The sequence below is a fragment of the Otolemur garnettii genome, unplaced genomic scaffold, assembly GCF_000181295.1.
Source record: "Otolemur garnettii isolate 467f Iridium unplaced genomic scaffold, OtoGar3 scaffold00014, whole genome shotgun sequence".
Taxonomy (NCBI): Eukaryota; Metazoa; Chordata; class Mammalia; order Primates; family Galagidae; genus Otolemur; species Otolemur garnettii.
In genome coordinates, this window is record NW_003852409.1 from 16,872,980 (window position 1) to 16,895,194 (window position 22,215).

At 47.7% G+C, this 22,215-nt stretch overlaps 1 protein-coding gene across 3 annotated transcripts in view; it reads left to right on the forward strand.

Moving 5' to 3' along the window:
- RGS3 (regulator of G protein signaling 3) overlaps nt 1–22,215 on the forward strand; it is a 124,176-nt gene that overhangs the window by 58,622 nt on the left and 43,339 nt on the right. For 2 of the 3 annotated variants that reach the window (XM_012802440.2, XM_023510559.1), the window contains 3 exons: nt 717–760; nt 7,082–7,204; nt 11,212–11,976. In XM_012802440.2, coding sequence (XP_012657894.1) covers nt 717–760; nt 7,082–7,204; nt 11,212–11,319 — 275 coding nt within the window. In that variant the 3' untranslated portion in view covers nt 11,320–11,976. Of the gene's footprint in view, nt 1–716; nt 761–7,081; nt 7,205–11,211; nt 11,977–22,215 lie in introns of those variants that run through there. The other variant, XM_003785237.3, reaches the window with a different exon arrangement.

Consider the following 22,215-nt stretch of genomic DNA (forward strand, 5'->3'; position numbering starts at 1 on the left):
GTCATCTCTCTGTGCTCCTGCTTTCGAGGCACTCTGAGCAGACCATCCGCGCTTAGGCCAGGATTCTACCTGACCTTTTCTAGGGAGAAGGGAGCAGCCCACAGCCCCTTCCAGCTGCCTCCCAGGTAGACAGGGCTTGGCCAAGGGTTGCTGTTGGGGTCCTGGACCAAAGGTGGGGGAGGCTCTAGGGAAACACACAGAGGTGTTGGGGTCAAGCCCCATTCTGAAAACCATCTCTGGGCTCCTCTCTGGAGATGACTAGGTCTCCCCCATTGCAGGGCCCACCTAGGAACTAAATGGCTCCTTGTTGAATTTAACAATGGCAAAGGAATTGGATCCTTCAAAGGAAAACCCAGATGTGTACTGCCTCCATTTCCCTCACTGCAGGGATCACAGAAAGGAGGAGACCTTCTGGGATGGATGACAGCTCCCTGCAGCTAGCTGTTTTGTGCCCAGAGGCTACTCCTGTCTTCTGCTCCTGAATCTGAGATTTCAGCATTCCTTAGGCCAGGCAGCAGAGATCTTATACTTGGTTATGTATTTAGCCCTTTCCTCCAGAGACTTCTCGGTCTCCCTATCTGCTTTGTTCTCCCTCTTTTTCCAGGAAGCACACCCCCCACACAGCCTTCTGGCCTTCTGGGTGAGACATCTGATAGTGCTCCCGCAAACTGCCATTAATCAATTCTAATGCAAGGCTTACTTTTGTTCCCTCCAAGGTTCCTCAGAAGATCTGAAATTCTGCGTGCTGTACCTGGCAGAGGTGAGTCCTTTCCTGTGTGTTTGCAGAGAAAGATCTGTGATGTGGTACTTGAGGGGAGATGTTGGGCTGGGTGCTAGACCAGGGTTCTGGTGTCATCCTCGTGCATTGGGCCAGGGCAAGTTCAGATTGGTGGGTTCTTGTAGCATGGGAATAGCAGTCCCTGCCCTTACCTGTCTTACCTCTGGCAAGGGAAGGGGCTCTAAGTGGACAAGAAAGCACTTAGAGATCTCTGGCTCAGCACCCCTTTCCTCCTGCACTGCAAGAATCATAAGGATGTGGCCTGACAGCTGCAGGTCACCCTGTTCATCTGATTGCTCTGCCTGCCTCTTTCTTCCACTTTTTTGGAGAAATACCAGCCCTGATACCTCCTCCAGTGTTTCCAGAGGCCTGAAAGTAACTTTGCCAGGGCCAGATAATACAGACTAAAGGAAACATCAAGTGACTGTGTTTGGGGCTGGTATGATGCTCACTCAGTGTGATTGACATTCCTGGTTATCCTCAGTCTGATCAGGAGCTTGGGTGGGCAGTGCTATGTCTTGGCTGAGCAAAATCTGTCAAATGATTTATTGCTTGTTATGGTTCAGTAGATAAAATATCATGAATCCAGGGGTTTAACCATAGAGGTCCTCCATGATGAAAAAGTTGAGACACACAGATTCTTTTCAATTTTCAGTGAAATTTCTATTCTCAACCTTGTGTCTCCGCTAATGTAAATAGGGTGGTGTCTGTTCTAAGCAAGGGCTCATTTTTGCCCTCTGCATCCAATTAAGTTTGTCTCATCCAACAGTCCTGGGAACCTGTCTTGTTGGCGGTGGGGCATAGTCTATCTATACTGGCTGGTCAAGGGGAATGCATCCTTTTGAGAAGGAACTGGGCACTCTTTGTAACTGAAAATCATTCCTTGGGTTCCCACCTAAGGTAAGAGATGAAAGGCCTTGGTTTAGTCTTTGAACAGATCCCTAAGGGAGAAGACAGCTGATGTGAAGTTAGCTTCAGGGGAGAGCAGAAAGTTTTAAAGAGGCAGTGGACATTGCTGGAGCTCAGCTGGGGGCCCAGGCTGCCTGGCATGGCTGACCTGAGGGCCAAGAGGACACTGATGTCCTGCTCTGTGTCCGCTACATTTCCACTGGGGCATAGAAAGTGGCTGGTGGAGTCACTTTTGTGCTGGAAGGTGTTTAGTTCCATAGAGCTAAGCGAGCAGAGTACATGTAGGAGAGGCTGTCAGCCAGGCTGGGCTATTCCAGCCTCACTCTCTGGGTTCCGATTCTCCTAGGCAGCCCCTTAAAGGAGGCGCCCAGCTCTTAAATGACAAGAGAACTTCCTTCCGGGCTGGGTTTGTTTTTCCCCAGAGAAAAGCACTTCTGCTCCATGGGTTTCCAGGGATTTACCTCCTAGCCCTTCAAAGATTAATGAAGGGTTATTGATTTGGGGCTTTTTATTTCAGTAAAGTGCTAGGTGATCTGACTCTGAGGGTTTAGGGGATTGATCTCACAGGCAGCTAGAAACTTCTCTCTTCTTTTAATGGGTTGCTGTTTATGAGAGGCACGTCTGTAATGCCGAGAAGACAGAGACTATATCTGTAGTCTGGGATGTTCTTAACATGGGTGGTTTGGGATCCCACAGAGAGCCCCAAACTCACACCTTAGTTGGAACTTCTGATAAGTGGTTTCTCTTCATTGCCTGACATATAAGTGGCACTCAGAGAAGAAACCTGGGGGGAACAGAGTCAGAGCTTGGTGAGGTTTTTCCACACTGCACTGAGAAAGCCCCAATCACCTGAGTGGTGGTGGATCTGTTTGTTCCCAGCTGCAAGGTCCTGGGTGGGGTTGTCCTAGTCTTAGGCTCTGGGTCTCTATTCCTCTGGACAGGAGTCCCTGCAAATCCATGGGACAGATGCAATTCCTATAGAGGACCAGGGGCATTGGATCAATGGATACGTTGATCAGGGGCCATTCTCTAATCTAGCTCTGAGGCTGGCTCCATTAATTTAAGAGTCTGGGCCTTAGAGTTAAGAAGACCTGGATTTGAATCTTGGCTCTACCATTTCTGGAGTGATCTGGAAGTTACATATGCATCTCTGAAACAAGGCTGATGAGGCCTACCTTGCAGGGTTGTTGTGATGATTAAATGAGATTCAATAAGAGTGCATCTAAGCACTTAGTCCTGAGCCTGGCACACAGTGAGTGCTCAATAAATGGTAGCTATTATTATTGTCAGCTTCCTAACAAGGGGAAAAGCTTTTCATATTCATTTACTCTCCATTAGAGACATCAGAAATGATTTATTGATCTTTTCAAAAGAAAACTAAGAGGAATATTTCACATTCTTGGTAATGTGCATATAAAGTTATACAAATATGGCAAAATTGTAGGCTTTGGAGGAGGCAGAAGACAAACTATGAATCTCTTCTGAAATTTCCTGGGGCTGATGATATAACCTCTTTAAGCCTCGGTTTTCTCATCTAAAAAATGGTAACAGCTGTTCCTTTCCTTCCTCTGTCACAGAGTCATTAGGAGAATTGAATTAAATGAGAAAATGTTTGTCAAGGCAAATGAATCAACTTAAATCATGGCTGAAGAGGTTTGGGTTTTTACTAAGATAAAGTTAATTCAGGAGCAAGGATGTGAGGCAAGATGGGGATCTTGGAAGAGGCCAAGAGAAGGGTGGGTGTCTGGGTGGATTTGAGGATGCCCATGTTTAAGTGAGAAGAAATCTGGACCTGGTGCCTCTGGGTCTGGGTTGTGCATCTGAAAGGTCTGTGCTTGGTTGGGTCTGGGCTGTGCATCTGAAAGGTCTGTGCTTGGTTGGGTCTGGGCTGTGCATCTGAAAGGTCTGTGCTTGGTTGACCTCCCCATAGTCTGCCCGAGTGAGTTCTGTGAGGATGCCCTCAAGGCAGCTTATGGCCTTGACCCTGGATCCTGGTGTTTACAGCATAGTGCATATCAGCACTGAATCTGTATTGATGAGTTGGGTTGTATACTGGATTAAGAGATATAGTTCACATGTGGGAGCAGCCAGGCAGGCACTAAGGGTCCTCAGGTGAGACAGATTTAGCCAGATGAGAGAGTGCAGCCTCCCTGCAGGGAGCAGCCTTTGTGTTCTTGCTCTCTCAGCTAGGCCGGTTTCCAAGGCTTGGGCCTCCCAGGAACGTTTGCCTATCTCAGCCAGCCAGCTCCTGCCCCAGGGCCAGGCCTGAGTTTAGGTTCTTAGAGCGTTGTAAGCCATCTGGGCTCTCCAGCATTATAGAGGTTTTCAGCTTCAAGTTCTTAGAGCCAAAGACTTAGCCCTATACTCTGCAGTTGAGACAGACAATATGGATTCCATCCCAGGTCGGGAAACGTGGTTTTCCAAAGGGCAGGGGAGGGGGGGTGGCTCTTATGATGTCAGTAAAATGGGGATAATTACTGCTGCAAAGTTGTGGAATACATATCAAAGCATTGCTGTGCTTCCTACAGGTAATGAGGTATGAGGAGGATAGCTCAGTGTTAGGGGTAGATGGCTTTCTCACTGTAGGAGACCCACTCAGCATGGGGAGCTTTCTTGTACCTTGTTAAAAAGGAGACTTCCATCCTGGAGCTGAGAGCTGATATACAAAGGCAGCCAGTGAACTCTGCGGCTTCTCTGAGACTCACTGGCCTGCAGAGTTCCTTTTGAAGGTTTTGCACTCTGGTTGCCTCTGGGGCCAGTCTGCCAGGGGGAGCATTCTTGCCAGCCAAGGGTGCGGCAGGTTTGGAGATGAAATCCCAGCGGAAAGTTCTTCAAGCCTTTGAGTTTTCCTTCTGCCGCTCATTGGCGATGAGACTCAGTGAGGTCCTCAGTCACTCTGAGTCTTGGTTATTCCCTTCCATAAAATGAGAAGAACTCTCCACGCCCTCTTGCTGCTTCTTTGAATTGCCAAGATCAAAGTGAGATCATCTATGGGAAAGTTATTTTTAATTTATTAGACCAAAGGAATTATTAGTAAGGCAGAATCTCTGCTTCAGAACAGAAAGAGGACATTGGGGCTCAGGGAGATCAAGGAATTTACTAAAGCCCACATGGCTAGGTAAGAGCAGGGCTGGGAGGCACAGGCCAGGGCCAGCTTTTTGGACCATAGTTCCTGTCTCTCCCCTACTCTTCACAGGGGAGCATGATGAGAACCAGACCAGAGGGCCCTCTGGTCAGCATCTGTCTCACCAGGCTCCTTCCTGGGGAATCTTGAGGTCTTTTGCTGGGTGTGCCCTTCTCTTAGAAGGTTCTGGGAAGTGGAGGAGCCCTGTTGTTAAGTGGAAGCTCCCAGGATCGCCTCAGTGCACCCACCCAGTTTCCAGAAGCCAGCAGATGGGTCTTTCTCCCCTCTCTCCTCCATGCTTTTAGGAAGATCATCTTCTGAGTACTTTTGGGCAGGAGAGGCATGGCTGGCACCCTGGGGACATTCAGCATGGGAGGTGGCCCCACCCTTTGTGAGGTTGGGTTGGAAGGGAGGGTAGACAGTCTCTAGATGCTATTAGAAGATGCAAATAACCATCTTCAGCTCAGGGCCTTGGCATTTGCTGTTTCTAGAACAACTTTTCCCAAGCACTTTCCTCGCTGGCTTCTTCTTATAGTTCAAACCTTAGCTCAAGGGTCACCCCTTCAAAGAAGCCTGTTCTGATTACCTGATTCATTATAAACTCTCTCTCTATGACTTCTGTGACATTTACACATTTTTTAATTTTAGTTGTCCCTTGGTATCCATGGGGGATTAGTTCCAAGACCCCCATGGATTCTAAAACCCACAGATCCTCTAGTCCTTGCTATAAAATTCCATGTAACCTATGCACCTCTTCCCATGTACTTTAAAACATCTCTACGTTACTTATAATAATACTTAACATATGCTTTCAAATATTTTCCATCTACTCTTGACTGAGTCCATGGATGCAGAACCCACAGATATGGAAGGCTGACTCTGTGTTATTATTATTTGTTGTCTCTGCCCTTGAACCTGAGGGCAAGGACTTCATTTATCTCATGTAGCTCTTTATCTCTGGTGCCCAGGACAGTCCCTGACACATAGCAAGTGCTCAATAAATACTTGTTAAATGAAATAGATCACCAAATATTAATAATAACAATACCTACTTTTTATTGAGGCCTGAGGTTGTCCTCATTGCTCACTCTGCAGTAGCTCTGAGGGTGAGGTGATTTCATTATTGTCCCCATTTTACAGATGGCATATAAATTCCTGAGGTAGACAGCCAGGAAGTGGCAAGGCTAGAATTTGCACCAGGCCTGCCCAACTGCAAAACAGGGAGGGACTGGATAGAGACACTGTCTTTTTCTCTGTTCCAGGCCATCTAACTCATGCTTCCTGGCGCGTTCATTTAACCTCAGCACTGTGGGGTTGTAATCAAATCCCAGTGGAGTCAGAAAGGGCTCGCCATCCCTGAGCAGAGCAGGGGAGGGGGTGGGTGGTAACCCTGGACACGTGGCACTGTTCTCACCCTGACTCTAGCTGCTTCAGGGGGCAACCCCTGGGCTCCCCACAGCTCTCTGGTGCTTGCACCAAAGCTGGCCTGCATTTGACCTTATCCCAGCAGTTCCTCCAGGCAGCCAGAGCTTACCAAGGCCATTACTTGCCAAGCAGTATGCTAGGCCCTTATCAAAAAGGCCTTCCTAGAAGGAGTTTACAGTCCAGTTGGACAGAGGAGTCTGTAGTGCTTGGCAAAGCAGATGTGAGTGTTAGCGCCGTGGGAGATGTTGCTGCCCTCATCTGAGCTGTCACTGATCAGACCTAGAGCATGGCCCAGGCAGCAGGGCTGCAGAGGGTTACCTGACTCTACCCACCAAAGACTTTCTCAAGGGACTTGAGTTGCTGTTTGGGTTCTGTTGGTCTGTCTATTCATCTGCATGTCTAACCTTGGCCTGGTGATCAGATAAGTGTGTTGTGAGGAAGGCAGATTCTGTCAGCTGAGAGGAGAGTTCCTGGCTCCACAGAGCATCAGCCAAGGCCTTGGCCCTCTGGGTTCCAACCCCCTACTGCTGCCTTGTGCTGCCTGCCCCCGAGGGTGACCTCACTGTGTCTGTCTTGTAGCTCCCCACAGGCCTCCACTGTGTTGGGAGCTATGCCTCCTTCCCCTCCCCCAACCTGTGCGCTGGCCAGCTGGCCCCTGAGCCCACTTCCCTGCTCCCTGCTGCCTCGATGTCACTGGGGATTAGTGTGCATTATGGCTTTTGGTGGACACTCCCCTCTCTGCTATAGCCTCGCCCTCTGGAGCCCAGGGATGGGCTTGGGCCTGGGAGCCCCCTGAACCAGGGAGCAGTCTTGACCATCCCTTTCTCTGTTTTCCCTGACGTCAGAAGGCAGAGTGCTTATTCACTTTGGAAGCACACTCGCAGGAGCAGAAGAAGAGAGTGTGCTGGTGCCTGTCGGAGAACATCGCCAAGCAGCAACAGCTGGCAGCGTCGCCCCTGGAGAGCAAGGTAAGGCCTTGCCAGTGGCGGCGGCCCCTGCTGCCTTGCTTTCCCTCAGTGAGCCTGGACCCTCGAGCTTCTGAATTGGTACTTGGATCTAGCAATGAGCTCTTGGCAAGGGGGCTTATGCCTGACTGTCTCTCTCTGTTGGCATTACACTGGATCTGTTGAGTGGGTTCGACATTGCTCGGGTAGAGCGAGAGAGCCAAATCGAGCATGACCCATCAATCCTCCGCTCTGTTCTTCTGTTTGCCTATGGCAAGGTTTAATTTGAGCTGGGCTCCCTGCTGCTGCCTGGCACGCACTCCCCTCTGCCATTGGGTAGGCTGTGCCCAGGGGCAGCACACTGGTATTTAACATTGGCCTGAGGCAGCATAATTGAGGGGATGTTTGCAGCAGGAGCTGTTATACATTACAGTTGCATGCAGGCCTGAGCCAAATGCTGCTGAATTTGGACTTCTGGGGCCTGGGGATTGGCCAGCTGGAGCTTCAGAGAAGATTAGAGACTCCCAGTGGAGGCTGATCTGGGCCAGGCACTGCTCAGCCCCTGCAGTGCCTGGGGAAGGGGGAAGGATGGGAGGTTGGACTGCAGCCTTACCCATTGACGCCTGGATGCCAGCTACAAGGCACAGTGATAGTTCCCCGTTTGTGAGTCATTCAGATCCCTTCTCTTGCTTAAGGTGCTGGCCATTTTGGAATTTGGTCTGGTTGGCTGTAAAAGTTACTGAGGTGGTTGCTGTCCTCGATCTGGCGGAAGATTGATGAAAGTGAGCTTCGGCCTATAAACTCGCCACCTTACTACTTCCTCCTGGTGTGTCCAGGACACACATGCCATGGCACAGGCCTTTGGAGAGGCCATTGGGCAGAAGCTGGAGAAAAGGTGGTTGGTGGCCTCTCCTGAGGGCCAGTGGCGGTGGCAGCTCCCCAGCTATTCCCAAAGGGAGTGATCTGAGAATTGACGTGATCTCAGATATGAAAGTTACCTTGTTTTATGTCTGCCAAGGACAAGAATAACTTTGATGAGGGAAGAGAGTGTCCAGTGGACTTCTGAACCACACTCTGTCCACTGACTGGCATTTGTGACCTTGGGCAAGGCCTTCAACTTCTCTGTGCTTGGTACCCCCCTCAGTAACCTGGGTCAATAGTTCCTCCTCCAAAGGGTTGTTGTGAGAATCAGATGAGGGGGTGTATATACAGTTCATAGCACAGTGCCTGGTATGCAGTTGATGCTTACTCAACCACAGCTATGGGGAATGCATTGCCCCTTGCCCCAGCCCCAGGTGGCTTGTTGCAGCACTGAGTGGAACTCTTTGGCAGGTTCTACTGAGCAGAGACCTGTCACGTGTCTATTGGCAGTCACCATGCCTACAGTCTGTCACTGTGCCTATAGACTGCCTTGTCCCATTGATCCTGTCCCATTGAATCACGTGGGGAAGCCCCCGGGACATCCAGTGGCTGGACTCATGCCCCAAGCTTTCTTTTGTTTGGGCTTAGTTCTTCTTGTTTGAGGATGGAAGAGCTTGCTGGATCCAGAGTGTGTTTGTAGCAGCCTTCTTTATGCCTTGGAGAATCTCCCCATCCTCAGGTCTGGGAGGACAGTGGGCTATTAAAGGCGGGTTGTTTCTGAGGCAACTTCTAGTCCCTGCAGGGCTGTGGTCTTGGATGGCTGACCCTTGATGGCTGGGGGCGGCAGGGCCATGTCAAGGTGTCTGGGCATCCTGGGTGGGTAACAGTTTGGACACCTTTTTAAATCAAAGCTTTTCAAAGGTGAATTCGGTGGAGAAGCTGGGTGCTGGGCAGGAAGAGGGAGAAGCATGGGGGCTGAGTGTGGGGACAGTCCCAGAATTGCTTCCTGGGCCTGTGAACTGGGCTCTGCTCCAGACTTGCACACTCCACTTGGCCCACCCTCCTGGGAAGGCTGTTATGCAACTGTCCTTTGTTAGGCAGGCCCCTGCGGTCTCATGTCTCCACCTCCACAGTAGCACTCAGTCTTAGCAACTCATTTCTTCTAGTCACTTACAGAACACTTCCTGAAAGGAGTTCTGGTCAATATGATTCTCTCGAGCCCTGTATTATTCCAGAATTCTTTAGAGACTTTAGTGAGTGACTGGGCCTAGATGGCTGTCCAGCTGGCCCACCCCATCGTCCTCCTGTGCTCAGCTGTGTTTGGTCCTGTAAGTCTCAGAGTGACATGAGTCTCCTTCCTGAGAGCTGGGCCACAGCCTTTCTCTAAGGTTGCTGTCCTCCAGGGGAGAAGAGGGAAGGCCAAGCAGAGCTCGGAGACTGGCTTCTTGCTTTGCTGGCATAAAGGGGCCTGAATACTGATTTGTTGTGAGTCCTGACTTAGTAGCAGGCCTTTGGATGCCTTTTTTGTGCTCTTTCCATGAATGCTCTACCTTCTGCCGAACAATGGAAAACACTGCCTGATCCTGCTGCTCATCCCATTCCCCATTCAGATATCTCTCAGGAGGCAGAGGGATTTGTAAGGCAATTCCCCAGACTCCACCACTACCCCTTCTCAACCCCTGTCCCCTGCTCCTTTCAACAGTGTTTGCTGACACCTTGGGTTGGAAGATTCTTCAAACATCTCGCGGAATGTGCAGCTCTTCCCTAATCCACAAAATATAATAAATGCAATTTACCCTGAAAATGAAATAGATGCTTGTTGGAAAGAATGGAGGGAATTGGAGGAAGGCAAATTCAAAGAACAATAGAGAGGCAGGTGTGTCACTGCCATGTGGCCTTTGACAACTACTTCCTGCTGTGGCTTTGGTAGCCCCATCTGTACATTGACCTAGAAGCTCTTTCCGTCTCTTTAAGCAGGCACAGGCTTTCTGTGCTCTCTGGGGGCCTAGCAGCATGGGGAGTTCCAGGTAGGCAGGCAGCAGCTATCTGGCATCCCTTCTCTGAGGGTCCACTGCCTTTCTCTTGGTTGACCATGGTAGGTAGGAGCTGCTCTGAGTAGGCTTGAAGGTTCTCTTTTCTTCCTGTTGAAGTAAATGACCTGATTCCTGTCCTATTCCAGTTTCCTACTCCTGCTTGACCCCCTCCTACCTCTTCAGAACTTTGCCCTCTCTCCTGCTTCGTTACCTGTCATTGGAAGGCATCTTCCTTTCTTCTGTTCTTCCTGGAATACCTTGCCCAGAGAATGGGGCATGGACGATGAAGGGACAGCTTTTGGGTCCTGAGAGTAGCCAGTGAGTCCTGGCTGTCCCTTCATCGTCCATGCAGCAAGCCTGCAGCTGAGCACTCTCATGTGTATGGTGCTGGGCTGGGCTCCGGGAAGCCCTCTGGGAAGAGTAGGCTTCTGGCTGAGCCCTTAGGCTGAGAAGGGGGTCTGAAGTGTGACGAGTCCTGGCCCCATCCTCTGGGCAAGCCAGGGCTCCACGGGGGAAATGCACAGAGAATCTGTACCGCTCTGTCCTTGGGAGATCACGGTCTATCTACTAGCATCTCTAGACAGAGATGGCAACATATAGTTCAAAATAACCTAGTAAGTCATATGTCCTCAGGTGAGCCACCTAGCCTCTCTGAGACTCAGTTTTTTTTTATCAGTAAAGTGGATGGATTTACAGGGTTCTTATGAGGACTAAATCCATAATGTGCTTGGTGTACAAGAAGAACTCTATGAACTAGCTGCTATCCTTATCACCGCCATTATTTCTAAGTGATGTCTATATAGGAAGATTCATCTGGTGGCCTTGTTTACTGAAGCTGCAGCTGCTGCTTTGAGTGACGACTGCTCCATGTCACTTCCTGGTAGCCACCTGCTGTATTCCAGGGCCCAGGCAGGGAAACCGAGGCCTCCTGAGTCAGCTGTGGCTATAAGACTTCTCCTAGATGTGAAGCTGAGGTGCCTGCCACCTTGTCATCTCCACTGGGGCCGCTAGAGACAGGGCCCCTGAGATACCAGGGTCTGTCTGAAAACCTTAGAAAGGAGCAGAGGCAGGTCCTGGAGTCAGGCAGCCCCGCCTGAGTTGACAGCAAGCTAATTCCAGTTCTGTCTGGTTCCACAGAAACTCCACCCTTACGGCTCCCTCCAGCAGGAGATGGGGCCTGTCAACTCCACCAAGGCTACCCAGGATAGAAGCTTTACCTCATCAGGACAGACTCTGATTGGCTGAGCAAACCCAAGGGCGGGACTCTGCTTCTGACAACTTAACCCTTTCTTGGGCATCCCCTACCACACAGTAACCTCGCCTCAACTGGACCCAAACTGGAAGACCAAGATGGTGGGCCTAGGGTCATCTGAAGAGAGAGTTCCCAAGGTTGTATGTGGACTTGGCAACAGAAGGATCACAGTGGAGTGAGAGGCCTTGTGGGCATGTGCAGGCTGGCAGCAGCTAGTCCTGAGTGGAGAAGATGCAGAAGTTTATTCCCTCCAAGGAAAAGGAGACTAAATGGCATCTGGGCTTCCAGTGGTGGTTCTAGCTCCTGCCTTGGGGGCAGCAGGAAAGGCTGAGAGAGGTCACCCCTGATGGAGAACAATGCCACGATCCATTGCTGTCAGAAGACACCTCCACTCTTCCACTCGTTTGTCATCTGTGTATACTTGCGTATTCATTCATGAATATTTTGGGACATCTACTTTATGCCAGGCCCTGTGCTAGGAGCTGGGCACACTGTGGAGAACAAGATGGATGTGGCCTCTGCTCTCATCAAGGTTTCAGTCCTAGTAGGGAATGTGCATTAATAAATGACTCTAACACACGCACATGCACACACATGATTATAAACTGTGATAATCTGTGGAGGAAAAGAACAGCTTCCTTTCAGAGGGACTTGAACTTAGACTGCTACATGTCGGGGCAAGGCAGGGAAGGGCATAACTTTTAAGCCCAGATCTGAGGGCTGAAAAGAAGTTAGGGACTGGGAAAATTGTTCCTGGTCAGAGGAACAGCTTGTGAAGGACCCTGAGATGAGAAGGAGCTCAGTGAGCTTAAGGACTGGAGAGCAGCCTTGTGTGGCTGGTGCTTCTTAAAGGGCAAAACGAGGTGGGTGAGGGCCAAATAGTAGGGATCTGGCAGTTAACACCTTCTTGATGGGGAGCCATTGAAGGCTTTTGGGCAAAACGAGGTGGGTGAGGGCCAGATAGTAGGGATCTGGCAGTTAACACCTTCTTCAATGGGGAGCCATTGAAGGCTTTTGAGAAAGAGCGTTCCAGATACATTTCTACCAGATCAGATTGCACATAGTCCTCCAGTTGAGGGGTGATGGTAACCTGTCCTGGATGGTGGCTGGCGAGGTGGGTATGTGAATGCCAGCCTCTGGGATGATTCCCTCCCCGTCCCACCATCTGTTCTCATCCTCCCCATGTCTTGCTCTCTCTGTGGATGTGAGGACTGGGGCCTTTTTCACAGACCCCTCTTCTGGCCAGGCCTGGGCTGGGACCAGTACTATGTTCTGGGAGTGTTTTTGGAAATGAGAACAGTGAAATCTCCCCTAGCCTGGCCAAGGTGGGACTGTTTATGGCCCTGAAGGCCTTAGCAGGAGCTGCCTATGCTGTATTTCTTTTCCTGTGCTGAGCAGTCAGGAGGCTGGAACACAGTGTCCTGGAAACTGACTTGGTTTGCTTTTTGTGGAGTTCCCAAGTGTGGAGAACTGGGGCTAGGTGGGACTCAGCACCTATAATGGAAACTGTTCATCAGTGGCTGAAGGAAGACCTACCAAGGGGACAGTGATTAGAGTTTGGCTTGCTCACTGCCTGTTGCACTCCTAGCGAGTTCAAGGTTGGGCAATGCTGATGCTCTTTTCTAATTGCCAGAAAGCTCAAGGCTACAGATCTGAGGGACATGGCTCATGCATAGGAAAAGTATCTGTAGGATCAGGGTCAGGAAAAAGGGGATCAGAGATGGCTCAGGCCAGAGAAGCTTCCTGACCTTGGACACACTCTGTGTTGTGTTAGTAAGACCTCAGTGTCTTTAGAGAAGGATTCTTGTGCCCTTGTGAGTTTGCTCAGCTGCATCGGCCACTGGAACCCCACAAATGGTGGCCACTGGAACCCCACAAATGGTGGCCTGGAAGGGAATAAGTCCCCTGCCTCTCACTCATCCTCCTCCCAAGCAGGGAAGATCAATATACTGAATTAGCAATCTAATGGGGGATGGGATGGAGCTGCCTATGGTCAGGCTAATGCCCCCACCGATCAGGGGACCAGTGATACACAGTGTCTCTGTCAGCCAGGGCTCAGAGAGAGGAGGAATTCTGAGAGGCTGATCAGCTGGGTCTGCGCCGACAGCAAGCTGCACTTTGATTTCATTTGGTTCCCTCACCAAATGACATTAAGGGGAATGTGAGGTACAGGAGAATCGCCTGTCTGGGAAGGCAGCAAGCTTGTCTTTCTCAGACCCGGTGACCTACCTCTGTCTACCAGACAGGTGTAGAGGACAAGAGCTCTAGTCACAAAGAAATGGAGCACCCAGCCCTGGGTCTGATAAAACTTTCCATCTGGCCTATCCTGACAAAGTGGACACTCACATCAGGGTTCCAGATGGAGTTGCTGGGGAAGTGGACATCAGCTCCTGGTGGGCCCTGGGCTAGTCTTCCCAACGAGTGTAGTGAGCCACAGCACCATGGCTACTCTGCCTCTCAAATCGATGGAACAATTACTTTGGCTCCATAGGCTTGAGAAGATGAAATATGAACTCTACAGCATCCCAGTCTATCCCAGCTGTCCAGGATGATGAACAAGCTATCGAAATTGCACTGGAGAGTCATAATCACGGGAAACATTGCCGAACCCCTCCCCACCACATAAATCATGCTAAGAAGCACACAATGGCCTCTTTCCTGATGGGCCAATTGTCTTGGTTTGTTGTCTCAGGCCTAGAAGCTGGGAGGATGGGAGCACAACCATTTATTGTTGGAAAGGCCATCTGTGTGAATTGAATGCAAAGTGATCCTTTTAGTTCCCCACACATACTGGTATCCCATTTTCATGTCTTTTTTGTTTGTTTATTTTTGTTTTTTGTTGTTTTTTAATAACAGGCTCTGTTTTTTAAAAACTCTTGGTCTATCCTGTGAGCTGTCATGCCTGAGTCTCTACTGATCTGAGTCTTTTGGCCCTTTGGGAAGTGGGATAACATGGACATATTGGAAATAATGACACTTATTTATGTATATCTTGTTTTTTATTCTTTATTTAAAATTTTAAAAATAAACTCTACCACCAAAGCCCTCATTGGTCACACACAGCACCAAGGCACAAACAGCGCTCTGCAAAGTGGAGGGGCAGACAATTTTGCAGTGTGGGGAGGCTCTGCATGAGGGCAGGGCCTTTGGAGATGGCAGCTGGGGTCCCCAGGCATCATCTCCCTTAAGCCTCCCAGCAGCTTCAGTGCATGGATGAAAGAGACCAAGGCTCCAGGAAGTGAAGTGATGTCTCCTAGGCCACACAGCTAGTAGGACACCAACCTCTTCCTTAAACCATGGCCTTTTAACCTAATCCCTTCCTCTTTCCAGGTACAAAGTTTTGCCTTCTAGGGATGGAAGAAAGAGAAATCAATCATCTCCTCCAGCCTATCAGAATTCATGGCCCTTCAGGCTGTAGAGGGGATGCTTTTAGGACAAATAAAATGAGAGGACTTATTCTTCACCCAGTAGAGAGTAATCTTCCAGAACTGGTTTTCCTGAGGAATGGCACAGGCTTGAAAGATCAATAGCTTCCCATAAGATTTGAAAGAAGTCTGATAGGAGAGCCGAGACTGAACTCAAGACAGGCTTTCAGGGGGCACTGTAATAGTTAGGTTATGCCCCTTCCCGTTTTGAATTTGGTATTCAGGATGATCAGTGGACACAATCTTGGGTACGTGGCGGTGGTGGAATGTAGGCCAATGGCAGAGAGGGATGGCCTTAGGCTCCCACCTGGCAGTGCTGAGCTGAAGTACAGAAGGAGGCCTTTGACCAGAGCCTGGTTGAGGGCAGGGAGGGAGCCTGCCCCTGCTGACTCCACAGGTTTTGGGGCCCAGATTTTGCTAATTGACTGATTTAGACTCTCAGCCTTAAGTAACTGGTAATCCAGCGGATTGGATTTCAGCTATTCCCCCAAAGATGCAGACTCTTCCCTAGAAGGCTTAACTGTTTCCAGGCAGCCTCCAGCCCTCCCCCAGCCTTCCTTGCTGCTGCCCTGGCTGTGGATAGATAGACTGCCTGCTTCACTGTCTTGCTTTTGGTCTCAGCCATCTTGCTAGGTTTGTTAGCTGTTAATGAAGACAGCACAACCTTGCCCTCTTTCCTGTCTTCTTCTCTTCCCCCAAGATTTTCCCCGAATAAGGCCACCAACATCTTCCAAATTGTTCCCAGATCCTTGGTTTAAGGGTGGAAAGATAACACTAGGTAATTTGATGAGCAGTTATACTCGGAGCCGGGCATGGTGCCAAGCTTTTGACCTACATTGTCTCCTTTAATCCTGGCTGAAGTCTTGTGAGCTTTGTTATTCCCGTCATATATTTACTCTCATTATGCCCATTTATAGATGAAGACTCTGACTTTTAGAGAAGTTAAGAAACTTGCCCAAGGTCACACAGCTGCTGGGATCCCAGCTCCCATTGTCTCCCCCTTCCCATTTCCATAGTACTTTGCTCATTCTTAGTACAGTTCCTCCTGGGCACCTGCCTTTGATTATTCTGCTCTACTGCTGCTTTCTTGGATGGTGTCTATGGATCATCCAACCTACGAGGGCCAGGAGGGCTGGCAGTCACACTCCTGCTAACGCCCATTGTGGGAAGCCATTGTCTCCGGAATAAAGCCTTGGCATTGCACTTCTGCTTTCTACCTGGAACCTGACCAGACCACATTATTTTACCTTCTCTGAACTCACTGGGCACATCCGTGTTTAGGCTGTTCCATCTGCCTGACGTTGCATGCCTTTCTTTGCTGTTCCCTGTTCTCAACCTTCAAGACTTCGCACCTCGAAGACAACTTTCTCAGGAATGCATCTGAAGTCATGGCTTCCCTCCCCCTTTATGGTTCCATATTTTGTTCATTCTTAGCATAATTCCATCTTAGCATCTGCAGGACTGTGAGCTCTTTTGAGAGCAAGTGGAGATTGTATTTTATTTGTCTTTGATCTGTCATCATCTGTTCTATAGTAGGTGCTCAGTAGATGTTGAAGAAATGAATTGGGCCATTCAGTTTAAATCTCTCACATTCTAGAATCCAGATGTGGAAACAGGCTCAGAAAAGGAATCGACCTGGCCAGGGTCATGGAACAAGTTGTTGTCAGAGCCAGAACTGGATCTCAGGTGTCCTGACTCTTTTGACTCAGAGCTTCTTCCATGCACCTCAGCTTTGCAGAGACCAAAGCGTGGATCCCCAGTTGGTTTATGAGGCAATCGGCCAGGTTCACTCCAGGGTCATGGATACCACCATATTCCCATGCTGATATCAGGGAATCCCCAGAGGAGAAAGGAAGCCTAATCAGAACCACTGCTATGGTTCTTTTCATCAGATTTATGGGGCTTCTCTCTTACTGAGACCCTTGTCCTCAGCGAAAGCCAGAATAGCATTCTGAAGGTCCTGGCTTGAGTCTTGATTTTGCTGACACTCTGTGTGACCTTGAGAAAATTACTTCATATCTCTGATCATCTATCTGTTCCTTTGCCAAGGAAAAGGAAGGATTGAATTTAGATGGTCTCCAAGAGTCATCTGATTCTAAAACATCAGGATGTAACAATAAAAATAAGTGTCAATTTGCTATTTCCTTCAAAAAAGGCAGAGACCTTGATCTAGGGCAAGAAATTGGTTCAGGTTCTTCATCATTGTCACTGTCTCAAGACAGGCACAAGTTCCATTGAAACAATTCTGTGAGGGGTTTCAGAGGGGAGCATGGGCAGAGAGTACAAAGCCTTGGGACTCACACAGGCTAAGGGAGGAAAGAAAACAGACATTTTAGTCTTTATGTTGAACCAAGAGCGTGTGTGTGGATATATGTAAATCTACCTGGTTAGTATTGGTCATGTACTCATAGCACAGATGGATACTTACATACGAAGGTGTCTTCATTACAGACACTCAAATTATAAGCACGTTGCTGCCTCCTTTCCCCCAAAGGTACTTCTCCCAGGTTCCTCTGTGAGACCAGCACAAGGAGCTCTCTAACCCAGCATCTTCCCAACCCCTCCTTCCTTTCTGCTCCTGTGCTTGGGCATTACTCTGGACTCTTTTGTTGGAACTTTACATGTAATGTACACACATGTGTTCTTTAACCTTTCCAACTATCAGTCTATTGTATCAGCCTGATTTGCAAGTGGAATTTGTGGTACTCAGTATGCATGGCCGTTAGTTTATAATGTGGTCAGAAGTTTCCTGCAGACTCTTCCCCAGCAGTTGCCACTGACTAATGTGTATCTTCTTTAGCTCAGACAAAACTCAAGATATATTTTTTAAAAAGTTGTCTTAAAGGTTAGTGGTTTTCCATTCTGGTTTAAATCTATTACTGCAACATACTTCTCTGTTGTTTCTCCTTGGTGGGAGAACATTAAGGGTTGAGGAGCCTAGCCAAGGACCACCATTTATAACACAGTTTTCAATTAAAAAAAAAAAAGCATTCTGAGACCCATAATCAACACTCAGATGGACTTTGGGAACATAACCCAACCCTCACAGAAAAGCTGAGAATTAAGTATTTATTTTATGAGTAACTAGAGTTTTAGTAGAATCATGGAATCTTTGAATGTGGCCCTGAAAAGTGTTTGCTCTCCCCCACTGAGTGAATTAATTAACAAGCTGATTTATGGAAACCTAGACTGGGAGAGGCAAGAACTTGGCTAAGGGCACATAGTAGTGACTTTTGAAAATTTTACTGGGTTGGGGGTGGAGAGAGGGCACAGATGGTCTTAGGGAAGCTTTCGAGGTCCTCTCACTAAGCAACCCACTGTGTTGTCCTTAGGACATATAAGTCACCACTTTGGCTATACTGGACATAGTGAGAAATCAGCCCAGCTAATGGTGCGTGTGTGGGGAGAGGTTGTCTAGTGGTCTGTCCTGTCTATAAATTCCTGCTGTGTGCTTGCTGGAGCAGAATGACTGGGGCTGGTGTGTTTTACCTGGAGCTATGAGCAGGGCAGGATTGGTGGAGATGCTCCCTGCAGTCTGTTCTAAAAATAGCAGCGGGAACTAGAACTGGAGCTGAGGGGAAGAGGAGGGGGCTCCTTTGGGGACCGGGTGGGGTTGCCTCGCCCCCTTCCCCTTCCTGCCAGGCCCTCTGTGAGGAAGTCCCATAGAGTCACAGGATTCTTTCTGGGAGGGTCCTAAGGCCATCAGTCCTTACACCCTCCACACGAGAAGGCCCAGAGAGGAGAAAGCACTGCCTAGCAGTCACCGGGGCCAGGGACAAAGGCCCAGATGGCAGGCTGTCGTCTTCTCGCTGTTCCATCAAGGTGATGGCAGGTCTTGTGAGTTTTCTCACTGTCTCTGGGTGCACAAGGTCTGGGAACTCCTGAGGCCGGATGTGATTAGGCTTCCTGAGAGTGGCCCAGCAGGCCAGGAGTCCCTGGCCAGGCCACCCTGAGCCCTGACTTTGACCAGCTGGCCTTCCAATGCCACGCCTTCCCTTACTGACTTGTCTTCCTGTGGCTCCCTGGGCTGTCTGCAGGGAGGGAGGACAAGGCCCAGCGTAGAACTGGCCTGCAGGAAAGAGGGCTCAGTGGCTTAGGACCTTTGTCTGTCTTTCCTCCAGTACAAGCAGAGGCAGCTAAGGCAGTAGCAAGGGCCTGTGGGTTTAAAGGTAGGCAGACCAGATGTCAAATCCCAGCTCTGCCTCTCAGTGGTTATGGGATTACTAGTGGGTCACCCAGTTTCTGTAAAATGAAAGAATACTAATCTCACTGGGGTCTTGTGAAGATCAAAGAGGATGGTGTGTGCAAAGTGTCTGTTGTAAGGGCTGGCATGCTTGATGCTCCACAACTCCCTTCCTTGGGGCTTCCACATATGGGGACATGGCAGGGTTATTATTATTTTTTTAACACAGTTGACATTTTTGTGTGTTATTGCAGAAGTAATTCATATAACTGATGGTATATTATGAAGAAAACATTAATACAGGGCGGTGCCTGTGGCTCAAAGGAGAGGGTGCCAGCTGCATATGCCGAAGGTGGTGGGTTCAAACCTAGCCCCGGCCCAAAACTGTAGGAAAAAAAAAAGAAAACAATACAGACAAGCCAGGAGAAGGAAATGAAGTCCATCCTTAATTCCAGCACTCAGCGATAACCACTGTTAACATGTTGGGTTGTGTCTTGTCAGATATTTTTTTTCTTTTAGGAGACAGGGTCTCACTCGTTGCCCAGCCTGGAGTAGTGCTGTGATCATGGCTCACTGCACCTTCAAACTCTTGAGCTCAAGAGATCCTCCTGCCTCAGCCTCTTGAGTAGCTAGAACTACAGGAGTATTCCACTACGCCTGGCTAAGGTTTAACTTTTTTTGCAGAGACAGAGTCTCACTATATTGCCTAGGCTAATCATAGATTTCTGGCCTCAAGTGATTCTCTGCCTCAGCCTTGCAAAGTGCTGGGATTATAGGGTGAGCCACCGAGTCTGGCCCTGTCAGGCATTTATTTATATGCACATATATCTTATTTTCAAATTGGGGTTACAATTGCCGGTGCAATTTTTTAAACTGCTTTCCCCCTCCCCAGTTTAACAGTGTCATGTATCCATGTTTCCATGTCAATAAATATTCTTCTACAAGATCCCTTTTAGTGCCTTCAGAGTATTTTATTATGTTGATGAAACATGCTTATTTAAATAATCTCTAGTACTTCAACATTCAGGTTGTTTCCAATGTTTCCTTGTTACAAAAATCTGAGATGAAAATCCTTGTTAAGTTTATTTTTGTATCCTCAGCATTCAGTTCAACCCCTAGTTATGTTTGACCCTTGACAAATATTTGTTGAATAAATGAGCATTTTGTTGGTATAAAATCCTGGTGGAACAATTTCTGGGTCAAAGTTTATATATTTGTAAAATGGATTCTTGATCATGTTGCCAAATTACTCTTCAAAATGCTTGTACCGATTTCTAATCCTACCTTAGATTGACTAGTACATTCTACTTTGCCTGAAATTTACCCTAAAAAGGGGCAGCAAAAAGACTTGTTTCCAGGGAATCTCCTCAGCCAAACTGATAAAAATGAGACAGTCTCGATGACAGAATGTCTATTTCCCCACATCCTCACCAACACTGTATATTGTACATTTTAAAAATAGTTTAACTTCTTTGATTACTAGAGACATTGAACTTTTATTTATATGCCTTTTAGTCACTTGCATTGCCTCTTTTGGGAGTAGCCTATTCAAGTCTTTTGCCCATTTTTCCACTGGGCAGTTTATGGTTTAACTAGTAATTCACTAGTAAGAGCTCTGTACATATTAAGGATATTTGTGTGTTAGCCTGTTATTTTTATTATTTCTTCAAACTATAGATGTTTCTGATTCATAGATAGTCATATCTACAATTTGTTTTGGTAGCAGCTTTACTGAAATATAATTCAAATACCATAAAATTCAGCCATTTAAGGTGTACATTTCAATAATTTTCAGTATATTCACAGACTTGTACCACCATCACCATATTCAATTTTAGAACACTTTCAGTATCTCAAAAAGAAATCATACCACTTAGCTATCACCCAACAATTACCTCATCTTCTCCTGCCTTAAGCAACAACTAATCCACTTTCTGTTTCTGTGGATTTGTCTATGTTGGACATTTCATATAACATTTGGGATAACATCACATTTGGTCTTCTGTGACTGGCTGCTTTCATTTGGTATAATGTTTTCAGGTTCATCCATGTTGTAGCATGTGTTGGTACCTAATTCCTTTTTATGGCTAAATAATATTCCATTGTTTGGCTGTATCATATTTTGTTTAACCATTCATCATGTTGATGGACATTTGAGTTGTTTCTACCTTTGGCTATTCTGAATAATGCTGCCATACATATTTGTGTGCACGTTTTTGTGTAAGCATATGTTTTTATTTCTCTTGGGTAACTGCCTAGGAGTGGAACTGCTAGGTCAAATGGTAACTTTGTGTTTAACTTTTTGAAAAACTGCTGGACTGTTTTCCAAAGTGACTGTACAATTTTACTTTTCTATCATCAGTGTATGAGGATTCTAATTTCTCTACATCCTTGTTAACATAGTATTTTTCCACTTGCTAAAATTATAGCTATCCTAATACCTGTGAAGTGGTATCTCATTGTGTCTTTGCATTGCATTTTTCTGATGACTCATATATACGTATAAATTAAAGGCTACGTTGTTTGCTTTTGGTGTTGTAATATGCACCCCAGGATTATACACTACTCACTTTTTCCCCTTGCATTTTATGTTCTTTTATTTTTCAACTATAAACATTTTAATCTATATGAAATTTACTTTGGTTTATAGTAGGAGGCAGAATACTTTTCATTTTTCCTAAATATTTGCTTCACTGCTCATACTTTATGTTAGGGTAAATATTCTCTTTTTTTTTTTTGAGACAGAGTCTTGCTCTGTCACCTGCGCTAAAGTGCCATGGCTTCAGACTAGCTCATAGCAACCTTAAACTCCTGGGCTCAGGTGATTCTCCTGCCTCAGCCTCCTGAGTAGCTGGGACTATGGGTGCCCAGCACGGCTCACTAATTTTTCTATTTTTAGTAGAGACAAGGTCTTTTGCTCAGGCTGGTCTTGAACTTCTGATCTCAAGCAATCCTCCCATCTCAGCCTCCCAGAGGATAAGTATCCTCTTATTTGTTACTCAAAAAATCTTATTTTTGACTGGACTGACAAGTGGAAGTTCTCAGAGGGGATAGTCTACATCCCTTGGCAATCTGTTCCTGGCATTTTCCTTTGGCCGCCTTCATTCTCTTGGCCAAAAGTGTAGCATCTTCTGTAGCCTGGTTATTTATTTATTTATTTTTGACACAGAGTCTCACTTTGTCACCCTGGGTAGAGTGCCGTGGCATCGTAGCTCACAGCAATCTCAAATTCTTTGGCTCAAGTCATCCTCTTGCCTCAGGCTCCTGAGTAGCTGGGACTA